Raw genomic sequence first — 15,576 nt, 5'->3', positions numbered from 1 at the left:
CCCTTATTATAATAAACAGATTCAACTGTTAAAGGTCAAGTTTCTTTCTGAGTTATGGTAATAATGTAGCAAATACTTTTATAGGCAATCAGAGATTCTATAAATATAGGTACCCATGTAGATGTAAATGTTAAAACATTCACAAATTATCCTTTCAACTTCTGAGATCTAAAAATCAATAGGGGGTCATAGGGTTTCATAGAATTGCTCTGCTTTTTCTTCCAACATAATTTAATAATACATTTTACAGATGTTGTTTAAACATTAGGCACAGATTGCTTTGTCAATAAAACTAAACAGAGGCATGACACAAAAGCAAGGAAAACAGATGTGAAAACAACAACAACAACAAAAACCCACCAAAAAAACAGTGCACCAAGCAAGCAGTCCTGAGTCGCTTGTTCAACTATGAAATGAAAGTGCAGGATGGAATGATGTTCCCTGCCTAGGAACAACCTAGGGATGGAACAACTTCACACACAAGAGGTAATTTTATTAAGCAGGTGGTTTACTTGTTCCCGTGAGAATTTAAGTGTAATCTGTATTTAAGGTAGACTTCCTAATTGATCAATGGAGTAACAGGTGCAGTGTTTTTAAAAGAAGAAGGAAAAGAAAGAGAAATATAAATAGAACAACTTCCCAGCACATTTCAGAATGGGCTGTTGTTGTCCATGCCACAGTTAACTGCTTTGCTTTTCACCTTGAGTGTCAATTCTAATAATATTACCTTTACAGGCGCTTACGCTGGGCATAAATTATAGCAATCAGTAATACTCACTAGATAAAATACTGTCTAGTTGCTCATGAGAAAATATTGAAATCAGTAAAAAAAAAAAAAATGTTTAGCTTGCATATTGCCTGAGACAGAGCTGGCGAGACGCCAGGCGGGCAGGGTATTATTAGGAAAGCTGAGCAAATAGCTCGCAGGGAAAAGAGCTGTGAATTTTGAAACCTTCAGGTATTGTCATGTCAGAGAGTCTTAGGAGTTCAACAGAGATGCTGCTTTTGTCTGTAGATTTTAAAAAATTTCCAGCAAACAATCCTCTTTGAAAATGACTCTGCAGTCTGTGAAATATACTTTGTTGTAAGTTTTATTCCCTAAGTTTGCTCAGAGATTTCCTCCACTGTGTTAAATCTCCTGGTTCATACTGGGAAAGATGGAAACTCCTCAGGAAGGGGTAGGTGTTGGCCCACTGCGCCACCTCAGGATGGAAAAACCCCGCCTCTTGCGCCCCAGCACCAAAGAGGGATCGTGAGTCTAGGTGAGAGCAGAAACAGGAAGGGGTGGGATGCAGGAAGGTGGGTTTGAAAGTCCAAAGACTGTTTTGTGTAACTGCTGCTTCTCCTCCAGCCAATACGGAAAGAGTTGCTGAGCTTTTCAGGACAAGATGCGTCTGTTGCCTGCAGCTGAGAGTCAGGACAAACTGAGGAAGTATTTGAGGACCACTTAGGGCTGGGGTTCAAGTGAGGCGCAGAGCTGAGTGGGTTACGAGACTGATTACATCATGTGCCCAATATCTGTGATTCTTTTCAAGGGGTCTTGGTAGGGTGACTTTGAATGGGGTGTGGAGGTCAGCAGGACTTGGTGCAAGTCCTCATTAAGCAGATTCATTGTTTTCAGTGTCTTGGCACAAGAGGAGGGTCCGAGAAATGGGCAGAACTCCACAGGTGTCACGCAGCCAGCAGGGCAGGACCTGACTCTCCTGAGGAGAGCGTGGGCGATGAGGCCTGAGAGGCACCCCGTCAAGGGGGAGGAGGCTGGTGGCCGAGGAACCAATGGCCCTGAAGCCTCACAACACCACACTACGGGGAGGGAAGGTGCAGGGAGGGGAAAGAAGGTTTGGAGTCCAAACATGTCCTCTTGTCGTCCCAGCTTCTCCCAATTAGATATGTGTCCTTGATCAGTCACTTTATCTCCATGGGCAGCAGCTTCCTCTGCTGTAAATGGACAGGAAGGACTGAGGAATCAGTGGGAAGCTAAGCCTCTTCCAGCCCTAATATCCTAGACGGTATAAAAACATGAGCTGAAGGGAAGAAAAGTGAATGTTCTGAAACTGATCTTGATCCCAGTTTTACATTAGAAGTGAAGAAAGAAAAAAAAAAAAACAAAACCCAAACCAATGACAGGTCCTTTGATAAAGAGACAAACAGGACACTTCATTTAAAAAGTTGTGACTTTTCTTGATCTTAAATAAGCAAATCAAGCACCATAAAATAAAAACTAGATGAAATTAAACATTATCGCAAGACATGAAAAGCATGTGTAATGTCACTTTCGGATTCATAATAAAGATAAATCATCTGGTTTTAGCAGTGCGCTCTGAGTCTATGAAGAGCATGACAGATAATAGGCTTGGAACTTCTGAAGTCATGGTACAGCAAAATTTGTTTTTTCCTCAGGCGTTCAATCTTTTTCTCTAGTAATTTTGTACATGACAAACTTTTTAGTCGGTGCATTAATAATCTATAAGTAATGAGTTGTCAGGTGTCAGTTAGATAAGATTAAAAGACTGTTTAAGCATTATCTCTTTGCTTCTTTGCATGCGTTTTATAGGTCCGGAGAAATAACTTTTTGAATTGTGGTTGTACGCACATACTAGCTCTCCCTGCCTCCCTCTCTCTCTCTGTCTGTCTCTTTCTCTCTCTCATTTGGCTCTGCTCCAGGTGTACCTGGAAGAACTGTATCATGTTACATAAATCCTGCATGTAGGAGCAGATTCGAAGCTCATGCTGTGTGAATCAAGGGGACCCATGTCTCAGCTGTCCTCTGTAACCCGATTTTAGTTTTGAAAATGTTACTTTTGCTTCTCAAAGGAAACTTTGTCAGGGGAAACAGCCCTGGCAGAGAGGAACAGTGAAGCTGTAGGCTTGAGTTTCCTAGCAAGTCAGGTTGAGGTCTATTCTTGTCAAATCTGTCTTAAGTGTGTTTACACAGAGTTTGCCTTTCTGGTATTTTCTGCTTGCACAGACCTGATCTCCACCTATTTTGTGTCAACAGTTGCTGGGGCTGGTGCTGGGTGATTAACCATTGAGCACTGGGGCACGGAGCTATGCCCACGAAGGACCCCCCCACACACACACACCCGCTCCCTGCACTGACATCATCATCTTCTTCCTCCAGGCTGCACCTCCATAAAACAAACAGCATTTCTGAGTGGTTAAAGAGTCAGCCTGAAATCTTTTTTAAAAATGCGGGCAAATGTAAAATAAAACAAACTTGTCAGAAATGGAGAGGAGCCAGAGGAACTGGGGAAGGAAGTGTTTCTGGGGGCAAATGTTGTCTTGGTTCTGTGTGGCTCCAAGGTGTGAATGCCTGGAGCTTTGGGTAGAGGCTTAGGGTTTTGTTTTGCTTCTTTTTTTTAGTTTTTAAGGGGAAAGAAAGTTTTAAAAGATCACAACAACAACATGCCAACAACAGGGATGTTTGTAACTTTGGCAACTACAGGGCTGTCATGTTCAATGCCCTCAGAGCCCTTGATATGTTCCTCCTTATTTTATTTCCATTCTTGTGAAGCGTTTAAGCCTGACCCATTAATATGGGAAATAATGAACTCTATCAGGTTCTCGAAACCTGAACAATAACAACAACAACAAAAAACAACCCATAATCTGTTCCCATCCTTGAGAGCTCCCTTTTCATTTTACTCCCTTAACCAATGTGCTTAAAGGGCCTAATGCCTCACAAGATTAGATCCCATCACTGAAGTAGGGGAACAGTACTTCCTTTTGCAAATACATTAACTCTTTCAGGCCCATGGGGATTAGGGTCTTGGATTCTAAATGTAACTTAGCTCAAAAACATATCCCTGCCATGGGAGACATCTGGTTTAATATTGATCAGGTCATTATTTTTCAGGAAGAGTCTGTTGCCTAGGGATGGAATTAAATGCACCATGATTAAGAATATATGTCTTTGGAGTTCCCGTCGTGGCTCAGTGGTTAACGAATCCGACTAGGAACCATGGGTTGCGGATTCGATCCCTGGCCTCACTCAGTGGGTTAAGGATCCAGTGTTGCCATGAGCTGTAGGTTGCGGATGTGGCTCAGATCTGGCATTGCTGTGGCTGTGGCTGTGGTGTAGGCTGGCAGCTGCAGCTCTGATTAGCCCCCTAGCCTGGGAACTTCCATATGCTGCAGGTGCGGCCCTAGAAAAGGCAAAAAAAAAAAAGAAGAAAAAAAAAGAAAAAAGACAAACAAAAAAGAATATATGTCTTTAAGTTTCCAGTATGTTTTACTCTAGGATGCTGATTTAAATGTAAACCAGTAGTTCTGGGGGTTGTTGTCTTGTTGGAGGGTTTTGGTGGCCTGTATCACTAGAACAGCTGCTATGGTTGACTTTATTTGATCCCTCGTTTGGGTCAGAGTTCATACGTACTTGGAAAAGGGCAGGGAGTCTGAGTTGTTGAAAAGCCAGTGGAAAGAATATGCGTCAGGTCTCACCCCCAACAGCTGGTCACCTGGCAGGACTGTTTACAGAAGGGAAAGTGCAATAGGTTATAGCAGGGATTCCCAAAGGACCGAGAGGGGCTGAGAGGGAGTGGAGGGCCGGGGAAGGAGATTAGAATCATTCTGAGAGAATGTAGTATAAAAAAAGTATCTAAAGTAGTTCCATTGTGGCTCAGTGGGATAAGGTCCTGATGTTGTCTCCATGGGGATGCGGATTCAACCCCTGGCCTCACTCAGTAGGCTAAGGATCTGACATTGCCAGGTCACAGATGTGGCTCAGATCCAGCATTGCTGTGGCTGTGGCGTAGGCCGGCAGCTGCAGCTCTGATTTGGCTTCTAGCCTGGGAACCACCATAGGCCACAGGTGTAACAGTAAAAAAAAAAAAAAAAAAAAAAAAAGAATCTGGAGAGGAAGTTCCCCATGAGGTGCAGCAGTTTAAGGATCCAGCACTGACACAGTTGTGGTGCAGACTGAAACTATGGCACGTGTTCAATCTCTGGCCCAGGAACTTCCACATGCCATGGTTGTAGCCAAAAAAAAAAAAAAAAAAAAAAAAACTGGAGAATTGGCTTTTGATTTCAGTCATGCTTTTCTGAAATAGCAAATAACCAAGGGATATGAGATTTTGAAGTTTCTCAAAAGGGAGCATGGATTAAAATTTTAGAAACACTGCTAGGAAGGATGGAGCCCAGGTCCTGGAGAGGACAGTATGCCTCCTTGGAGAGAGGAGGCTTGGGGCCTTATGATGTTGCACAGCTAATTGGAGGCAAGGAGGAGGCCTTTTGCATTCCACCATTATGTATATATTTTTAACAGCTTTATTGGGATATATAATTCACCTACCACTCTGTAATTCACCTACCACTCCATGCACTCATTTAAAGTGTACAATGCAGTGGTTTTAAGAGTCTTCACAGGGCTGTACAATCATCCCCACAGTCATTTTGGGAACATTTTCACCACTTTGGAAAGAAACCCTGTGCTCCTCTCCCATACTTCCTTTCCTCACTCTACCACCAATCTACTTTCTGCCTCTATAGATTTGTACATTCTGGGCATTTCACAAACATGATCACATAACCTGGGTCTCTGGGGACTAGTTTCCTTTGCTTAGCGCTATGTTTTCAAAAGTTTCATTCACGTTGCAGCACATGTCCTACTTCATTCCTCTTTATGGCTGAATGATATTTTATTGTATGGATAGACCGCATTTTCTTTATTAATTCATCCATTAATGGATGTTTAAGTTGTTTCCATCTTTGGCTGCTGTAAGTACTTATGTGTAAGTTTTGGCACCGTTAGGTATTTTTGAGAATCATAAGGACAGTATCCCCACCAAACCTCGGTCTCAGGTTTTGCAATTTGCAAAGCAAACTTTCCATAAACATGCACTCATTAGATCATCACAGTTCTAGCACCTAAATACTGCTATGGCCTCTGAGCCAATGAGTGGCAGTTTTCTTACCCAGTTCTTATCCTCTGCACACTAGACACTGCTCTAACTCTCCCTGCCCTTGGCCAGGGTTTGACTATAAAAATCGAGTGATGGCGTCCAAAGAAAAGGTTGGCAACTCAGAAGTGAAGTGTACATTCTCCAAACGTTCCCCATTGTACCTTAGAGAATCATAAGGGTTTATGAAAGATTTGACAGGTTCCAAGAGGAAGTCATTTTGTTGCTTTTGTTATCCTCATTTGAAACATTTTGTCGTATACCTCAATTGAAAGAGTTTGCAATTCCCCTCATTGAGGGGAAATTCTATTTGGGAAAAAAAAGTGCATATCTGGTCAGTAGGGTATTCCACCCACCCCAGTTGCCTGGGAAATTGGTTTATGCCTATCATCCAGTATAATTGTTAATAATGTTTCTTTACTCTCAAGAGTGTCCCCATGTAGAGGATAAATTATCTGGTTATCCTAATTTATAATGGACATTGGCAGAACATTAAGATGTGTTTTAAATAACTATCTATTCTGTAATGTTTAAGGGGTGTTTAGTTTGATTCAAGTTTGTTGACTTTTGTGATATGGGAAAATTAGAGTTTTTATGAAAAGTGGTTCAGCTTAAATCAAAGCGACACGTCTATTCTTTGAAGACATATTTATACCGAATTTATCTTTTCATTAATAAAGGACATTTTGCTAGATTATCCTATTCCTGATACATTGTGCTAATAATCACTTTAATTTCATATACTTTTAAGCAAAACCACTTTTATTTATATTTATAAGGTTGTGTAACGTCAAATTTGGCAAATTGTCACATTTAAGTAACTATTTTATAAATGCCACTTTGTTATGTATGCTTTAGATGGATACTTATCCATGGATACTTAAGATACGTGTAACTATTGAGTATTTCTTATGTTAGGTCTAGTGATACATCCCTACAGTTCATGCCACTGAATTTGAAGCCCAGGGCTTTAGTCACCTAGGAGGTAGCAAACAAAATAGCGCCCCCTCACTAAGGGAACCACTCTTGCTTTGAATTTAGTTCAGATGAAAGGATTTGGCAAGCTGAGTGTCTACTTCCTTTAGAGTGGAAAAAAATCATTTTACAATTTGCTTTCAAGGAAAACTTTCTGTAATATATAACCAAGTGATGAAGTATTTGCAAGTTATTTCAACACATAAAGTCCAAAATGATACTTGAGTTTTGTTTTGCATTGTAATTTTCAACTAATTAGTTGATTTTTTTTCACTAGTTGCTTTGAAGGAAATTTTATATGTAATTAGCTTCCTCAACTGTCTTTACTTCAGTTTTTTTAGAGTAGTTTGACAAATACACCTATCACTTCTAGAGAAGGGAAAACTTCTCAGACCTCTGATGGGTGGGCTTGTGATTTGAGCAAATTCCAATATTGTGTTTCTAGAAGCGGATGGAGAGCAAAACACGTTCTCCCTTCTCCCCTCCAGTTCAGTCACCTCCCCCACTCTCAGACACACAGATGATGTATTGCAGCCCTGGAACTGTTGGATCCTGGAGGAGGTTGAGAAACTAGAAGAAAGTGCCAAAATCATGATTTCATAAGGTTTGACTTGAGACCGAGTCAACTTTCTTGAGCGTCTTAAAACCATGTTTCGTGAAATTTCACTTCACAAAGAAAAGGAGTGTAGAAGGCTTGGACCCTGAAGACTGCCAGTTACGGATCATTAAATCCAATAAGTAAATGTAAATCTAAAATAGAGAATTCCAACAAAAGCTTCTGAAGTTGGTTTTTTGTTTAAAAGAACAGAGCGGTATGTGGGAGATGGCTAGAACTTATTCCCTGAAGGGTTTGTTCATAAAATACGCCTTAAAGTTTTTAGGAAATGCTGACTTAAAAAAATAGTATATATTGGAGTTCCCATCATGGCACAGTGGTTAACGAATCTGACTAGGAACCATGAGGTTGTGGGTTTGATCCCTGGCCTTGCTCAGTGGGTTAAGGATCCGGCATTACCGTGAGCTGCAGTGTAGGTTGCAGCCTCGGCTAGCTTTGCTGTGGCTGTGGTGTAGGCCAGTGGCTACAGCTCTAATTCGACCCCTAGCCTGGGAACCTCCTTATGCTGTGGGTGCGGCCAAAAAAGACCAAAAAAAAAAAAAAAGTATATATATGTTTCTTTAAATGACTGTGATAAAGTTGAAAGAAATGCCACATCAAGAAAATTCGTGGGGCAAGAAAGAACAAAATTCTGGAATTCAGCAACTACTCTCCGATGTGAAACTAAATTTATATTGGAAGATATTTCTCAAGACCTAGTTCTAAAAACATATTTATAGGGGTGAATCCAGATAAAATGAATGATATATTCAATTATTATATTTGCAAATTGTTCATATTTAAATAAAGAATAGTGCATGCAGAAGTCACCAGTACTTATGCTTAAAAATGCATGGTATTTATTTTTATTATTAAGGGTGTATGTAAGTATTCTTAAGTATACCTAAATATTAATCAAAGAGGACTATAATTTATACTTTCTTTAATGGACTGTATAAGTATAGAAGGCATTTTAACTAACACATCCTATTACTTAATGAAGTCTTTTTTTTGATAGCCATTTTAGCCTCTTGGGCAAAGGAGGATATTGTAAAATGGCATTTCTCCATCCTTAAACGGGTACCACCGTCCTGCGGACTCTTCACTTATACCTCTTTGGCCAGAAGTACTATGAGGTGACTGAGAGTCACGTCGTTGTTTAGAAACGACAGCATTCTGTCAGAGTTTTATTTTGATTTAATTTGATGTGTTCCCACGAGGTGGCTGTGGCATGCTAAAGTAGCAAAATATGGGCTCCGCACGATCATCAGTGAATGATAAGCAGGGTGGTAAACACCAAGGAATAGACTGGCGTAAGGTGAAAAACTGTTTCTGAAGGTGAGCAGATAATTTTTATTTATTTTTGTCAGTACTGTGGAGAAGCATGCAAGGAGATCCAAGGGCATAAGAGCATGGGATGAGGGCAAAGCCATGCAGGAAAGTTGCCTGTGGAACTGGGCAGATATACGTGGTGTTTGGTCCCAAGTGATGCCCACCCTGATCGCTCCATCCCTCCTGGTTCTCTGAGGAGAAAACTAGATTTACCTGATTTTATTAAAAAATTTTTTTTTTTTACGGCCACACTCTTGGCATATGGAAGTCCCCAAGCTGGTGATTGAATCTGAGCCACAGCTGCAGCAACACCAGATCCTTGAACCCACACCTCCGCAGTGACTAGGGCCACTGCAGTCGGATTGTTAACCCATTGCACCACAACGGGAACTCCTGTTTTATTTTTATTCTTTTACTTCATTCAAGTATAATTGATTTACGATGTTGTGTTAATTTCTGTTGTACCACGGGACTCAGTTACATATATTCTTTTTCATATTCTTTTCCATGATGGTTTTTTACAGGTTATTGAACATAGTTCCCTGTACTATATAGTAGGACCTTGTTGTTTAGCCATTCTGTACATAATAGTTTGCATCTGCTAGGGGAAGCTAAATGTAACAATCCAGGTTTGTGGGAAAGAACCAGGGCAAGGAGTAGAGGATAAACAAAAGGACAAAGGTCAGCTTTAGAAAGCTGTTCTACCAGATCTTGCTCAGAAAAACTATTCAGGTATCCAAAGACTGAGAATGAAAGGAGATAGGTGGAATTAGCAGAATGAAAAAGAAAAAAAAAAAAAGGGTCTAGTAATAAATAAACATCTAGGGGCAAAGGAAAGGAAATAAAGAGCAAAACTTCCTATATTCCTTTTTAGCCTCAGGATTCATCTCCTATTCTCCTTACCTGATTCCTACTTTAAAATGCAAATGATAAAATTCAGTTTTTAGATCACCCCATATCCCAGATATTTGAAGATTTTGCTCGCCTTTTAACCTTATTAGTCTGCCTTAATAAGACTAGAGTCCTAAACAAATAACTAGGTAAAAAGAAATACATCTCTGTTTATTTTGACATGGAATAAAGCTCTAAAGCCAATCCATTATCTGCCTTTCCTTTGTAAAACTTCTTGTTTTGAGAAAGGAGGCAGTTTGGTCACAGGAAGACATTCTAATCCATGATTCTGTGAAAAAAAGGAAATTTAAGAATTCTTTCTCTAATTCAGTTTTCTTCCACTTATAGGGTGTCCAGTTCTTTAAAAGTGCTTCACAAAAGAAGATTGTTTTCAAAGCAAAACAGGATTTTAAAAAACATATACCTTGGTGTTTAGAGTGAAATGTGGAGATGCAAGCAGGATGTTTCTCATATTAAAGGATACTTAACTAAAGGGATTACGTTTTAAAGTGCCCCATCTATGGCAGACTTGAGCTACATCCTATGAAACCAAGACGTGAAAATATTTTAATAAGAAAAACTGTCCTGTTGTCATGTATGCTTGACATTATACATCTGAGCTTTAAGGGCTGTAATGTTTGTACATCATTTATGAAGTTGTAAAAGTTTTCTCTTACATCCTTAAACTAACAAGATTTTTAAAAAGACCTTTTCAATATGGAAAATTCCAAAGATTGTGTGTATTTCATGGATATATTTCATCTTAAATTTATTTTATGAGTATTGGAGAAAGTACTTTTTTATTATACATTCAAATTGGAATTTTGTCATTCTTTTTTATTTCTCTTCAAACCTACTGTTTCTTATGTTAGAGCTCTAATATGTATATATGTATAATATATATATTATGCATAACATGTTATACATTATATAATATACACATATTCACGTAAGTATATATGTGCACACACATATGAACTTAAAATAACTATTTTACTGATGCTTCTTGAAATGACAGTGTTTTAAGAAGCGAATATTTTCATGTAAGTTCACATAAAATCTAAAGGTCTTTTTTTGGTTCGGTGTTTAGAAAATTCTTGATAATTTAGAATCTTCCACAATGGAAACGAAAGCATTCTGTCACAAAAGAAGGGAGGATGAGACACAAGGTCAGAGGGCATTTGAGAAACAAACAGCTGGACCAGTTTATTTAAACAGATACAGGGATGGGGAACTGACCTCTGTTTGACTTACAGTGGGAGGAGCAAGAATGTCATTTTATTACTTGGCCCAGAAGGAAAATGTTTTCGTATCTAAATTCACCCCAAGCCATCTAAATACATGGCCTTGCTGCATGTGACTAATTCCAAAAAGAATACATATGAGAGTCTAGGATAATGATAAAATACGCGAAAGAGAATCAAATGTTCTTTTGAAAACTGAAAAGATGATGTTGTTTTTAAAAACAAAATATTTTGCTATTTACTCTGTTATTTTTAGATAAAAATGTCCACCATGGCCTGAGATAATAATATGTGTTTCTTCTAAGTACAGGAATTATAATTCAGTCACATGCTGAGAGTTTACCATGCCATATATATAGTGATAATGTCCATCATATTGAAACAAATGCTAGTGTTTGGTTTTTTTTTTTTTTTTCCGTCTTTTGTCTTTTTAGTGCTATACCCGCAGCATATGGAATTTTCCAGGCTAGGGGTTGAATCCAAGCTGTAGCCACTGGCCTACACCACAGCCACAGCAACGCAGGATCCAAGCCACGTCTGCAATTTACGCCACAGATCACAGCAATGCCGGATCCTTAACCCATTCGGCAAGGCCAGGGATGGAACCTAAATCCACATGGATACTAGTCAGGTTTGTTAACCACTGAGCCACAATGGGAACTCCCCAAATACTGTTTTTCACTGAAGTTTGCACTAAAGAGAAGTCCCAAGTATACCTACTAGTACGGTCAAAAAGCAATTCAGACAGTGTGAATCGGTGTTCTTAGGTTTTCAATGTTTTTAAAATGTTCTTTAATGAAAGGATTCCTGCCTTTATATCTACATATCCTATAGGTGGTTTACATTCGTATTGTCAAAACAACAAATGGTCACAACCACCCAGAGAGAAGCAAAGAGAACCTAGTACCTGTGGACCCTTAGCTAAGACGCTGAGGTGAGGCGTTAGCTGTCCACCTGGGGATCAGAGCAGGCCTGGAGTAACTAACTGAAATGAGTTGTCTGCTGAAGACCTGCAGGGGCACACAGACCAGTTCAGCACTTTGAGCAGAGTGGCTTGAGAGGTGAATGAACTCGAAATTCTAGAACCCACACTCTAGAAGGAACTTGTTAAGAATCACGGATGTTTAACCTAGGGAGAAAAGGGGAGAAGCCTATGGGGCATGGTGGCTATAATTTAAATGCTTGAAAGGCCATCCTGAACACGTGAGATGAGAATTGCTTGAATTATCCCAAGAAGTTGTCCTGGTGAAAGGATTTTCTGTCAGGTAAGGCAGAACCTTCTAACAGTTACCTTGCCATAGACAGGCTCTCCCGGAAGGTGGCAGATGCTGTATTAGAAACCGTCCAGCAAGCTGAGGGAGTTCCTCACCAGTAGACCTGCCTTGCCATATGCTAAAGGGAGTCCTTCAGGTTGAAATGCATCGATGCTAGAGTTCCCTCATTGTGGCTCAGTGGTAATGAACCCGACTAGTATCCATGAAGATGTGGGTTCAAGCCCTGGCCTCACTCATTGGGTTAAGGATCCAGCATTGCCGTGAGCTGTGGTCTAAGTCGCAGACATGGCTTGGATCCTGTGTTGCTGTGGCTGTGGTATTGGCTGGCAGCTGCAGCTCCGATTCAACCCCTAGCCTGGGAACTTCCATATGCCACAAGTGTGCCCTAAAAAGGAAAAAAAAAAAAAACAAAAAAAAAGAGGAAAATGAATGGATGCTAATAACAGCATAAAAACATATAAAATGTAAAGCTCCCTGCTACATACAAATATATAGATAATACAGAATCCTGTAGTACCGTAATCGTGATGCATAAATTACTTTTAATTCTGGAATAAACTTTAAACGACAAAAGCATAGAAATAACTATAATATATAAATAGATACAAAATGTAATTTGTGACATTAATAACATAACGTAGGAGGAGATAAAAAAAAAGAAGAAGAAACCGTCCAGCAGAGGCTACCCATCTCCCTGGTGGGGAGATCAAAGGAGGGATTAATGTTAGTAACCAAGCCAGGTGATGGTCAAAGCCCTTTTCAAAGCTGAGGTGTAATTTTTCTGATTCCATGTGTTTAATAGTCAAGGATTCAAACCTGAATTGGTTACCATGAACTGGTCTTTGGAAATCTGAATATATGAGTTTGAGAGAGGTGAGCCTTGGAATATAGATAACTCCAATTATTGACCCTTCTTATGCATAGCCTTTTTTTTTTTACCCCAGTCTTTATACCCATGTTGTCATCAGAACCCCCAAATACCTTTATACCCATAGTCATCAGAATCCCCAATCTGCAAAATATTCCATCATGCTTATCCCTGGACTCAATAGCAGGGGTGTTACTTGTGGTGATTCTCTCAAAACCAGCTCATTTTTAGGTATCTATTTAGTCTGGAATATTCTAGGTGGGTGGCACAGTAGTGGCCATGCTCTGGTCAAGACATTAGGGAGGCGGGGTTGTTTGCCACCATTTGCCAGCTGTGTGTCATTCAGCAAATTATTAACGTGTCTTGCATAACATGTGACCTCAAATAAGTCACTTAATTTCTCGGAGCCTTGGCTTCTCATCAGTTAAAAAGCACTCTTCCTAGTTTTAGATAAAGACTATAAATCATATCCATAAAGGGCTATGTTTTTAAAAAAATTAAAAAAAAAGTTATCAGCGTTCCTACCCTCTAAGAGAATGCAGATTATGATTAGAACCACAGATGACGAAGAGCTGTTTTTGCTCTCTTACCTATGTTAGTTACTATGAAAATTACTTTTGGTGTAGGTGGAATATTATTAATATTAAATAATTTTCTAATTGGTCATGCAGTGAAGGCAGCTAATGAAAAAGCAGATTTTTTTTCATTTTAATTGGTTATTTCACATGGTGTTTGTGCTACACCTGGGCTTATAATGAGAATGGAGAATTAATCTAACCTTCTGCTCACATGATTCCAATTTTCATGGTTTATACAAGATAATGATAACCTGATTTGCAACACAATTTGTTGTAGATCTGTGTCTTAAATATTTTTATTACCAGTTCAGGGACTTCATTACAAGAACTGATATAATATATAGCCGATAAGAGTTAACACCAATCAGTGTCTTTTAGTGAGGTTCCAGTTTTGTTGGTTATTTTAATCACGTCTCAGGTACCAAAAGAACATAAGGATATAGGATGTAGGGAATCTTAAAATGTCATGAAGTATGCATTTTTATTTTAAAAACCTATCCCTGCCCATTGAATGGTTGGTTTTTAGGAACTATTTGCCTTCCTGAAGTGGGCACACTTATCAACTAAAATTCATACTAGACTGTGGGTCCTTTAATTATTAACAGTACAGTATTAACCTTTTCATTGTATTTTTCACTGTGCCACTTGTGTTTGATATATTCAGATATGAACTGAGAACTAAGAGCTATTTACTGTTTCAGTATCTAGTACGTCCTGTTCAGGTTCTGTATTTGATATGTAATTCTTAGTATTACGGGATACAGCAGATTTTAAGACTTAGATATCTCATGACCATGGCTTTGGAGAGCTTATGTGAATCATTTTTTAAAAATTTCAGCGGCCAGCCACCTTTTTAGGGGCTACAAAAATTGTAAGAAAAATCTCACTGACACTTAAGTGACTTAAATGTCGTAAGATGTTTATTATACATGTTCAGGACTCACTGGAGAAAGCAAGATTCTAAGTTCAATTACTGTATAGCCATGACCTCGCCTTGACCTCAGACTTTGCAGAAAGAGCACGGGCATATGCACGCACGCACGCACGCACGCGCACACGCACATACATACACACACTCACAAAGCCACCCCAAGCAATCTCTACAAGGAATGCATTTCTCTGAAGTCCCCAGCAGTGTGAGTTAGTGGTGATAAACTCCAGACATTTTTTCATTTGATGGTGTGCTGCCATCCTGGCTCATTATCTTAATAGTGGGCATTAAAATAGAATTAGGTTTGCAAGAGGTAGGGAAGGTTTTGATAAAAATTGTAAAAAAGCAGTCAGAGAACAGAAGATTGAAATGTCACCAATTAGGAGAGGTAACAGATGCCCTTATGAACATCTTTCTCTCTCTCCACCAAATTTCCCCCCTTGCAATTGAAAAGAGTGGTGGCTAGTATTGTTTCCTGAAAACTCTGCTAATTCCCTTATGAAAAGATGAAATGGAAGTGTCCAACTGTGGTAAAACAGGCAAACATAAATCAACTCGGAAACCCCGAGCCTGGGTACTCAAAGGTCACCGGGGGTTACAGGTTTTGCAGCATGTGAAGCTGAACGGAGAGCCATGGCGAGAACCATTTTGCCAAGACCCAGTTTTACTCTCTCACCATGATCCATCTTCGCCTCTGCCTCCACCTCCCTCGCCACTTTTTGTTTTTTAAGGAATGACAATTTGCTCTTTCTTGGTTACAGGTTTATTAATGCCAGGAGAAGAATAGTGCAGCCCATGATAGACCAGTCCAACCGAGCAGGCAAGTCCCCTATAGTGACTGTATTCAAGTCACACAAGCGAAAAGCATCCTCAAGCCATTCACCGGGAGGTCCCATACCTGGTAAATAAACTGGGAATGAGTGCTGGGAGTGCCTGGCAATTAAAATCAAACCAGTTTTGTTTCATAACAACACTAATCCATTTTAACATT

The 15,576-nt window shown here is 39.6% G+C and overlaps 1 protein-coding gene across 4 annotated transcripts in view; it reads left to right on the top strand.

The window, feature by feature from the left end:
- MEIS1 (Meis homeobox 1) overlaps window positions 1-15,576 on the top strand; it is a 139,769-nt gene that overhangs the window by 119,048 nt on the left and 5,145 nt on the right. For all 4 annotated transcript variants that reach the window (XM_047781917.1, XM_047781920.1, XM_047781918.1 and 1 more), the window contains one exon: window positions 15,347-15,405. In XM_047781917.1, the coding sequence (XP_047637873.1) occupies window positions 15,347-15,405 (59 nt within the window). The remainder of the gene's footprint in view (window positions 1-15,346; window positions 15,406-15,576) is intronic.

The sequence above is a fragment of the Phacochoerus africanus genome, chromosome 5, assembly GCF_016906955.1.
Source record: "Phacochoerus africanus isolate WHEZ1 chromosome 5, ROS_Pafr_v1, whole genome shotgun sequence".
In the NCBI taxonomy this organism is placed as follows: Eukaryota; Metazoa; Chordata; class Mammalia; order Artiodactyla; family Suidae; genus Phacochoerus; species Phacochoerus africanus.
This window is presented reverse-complemented; position numbering and strand designations above follow the sequence as displayed.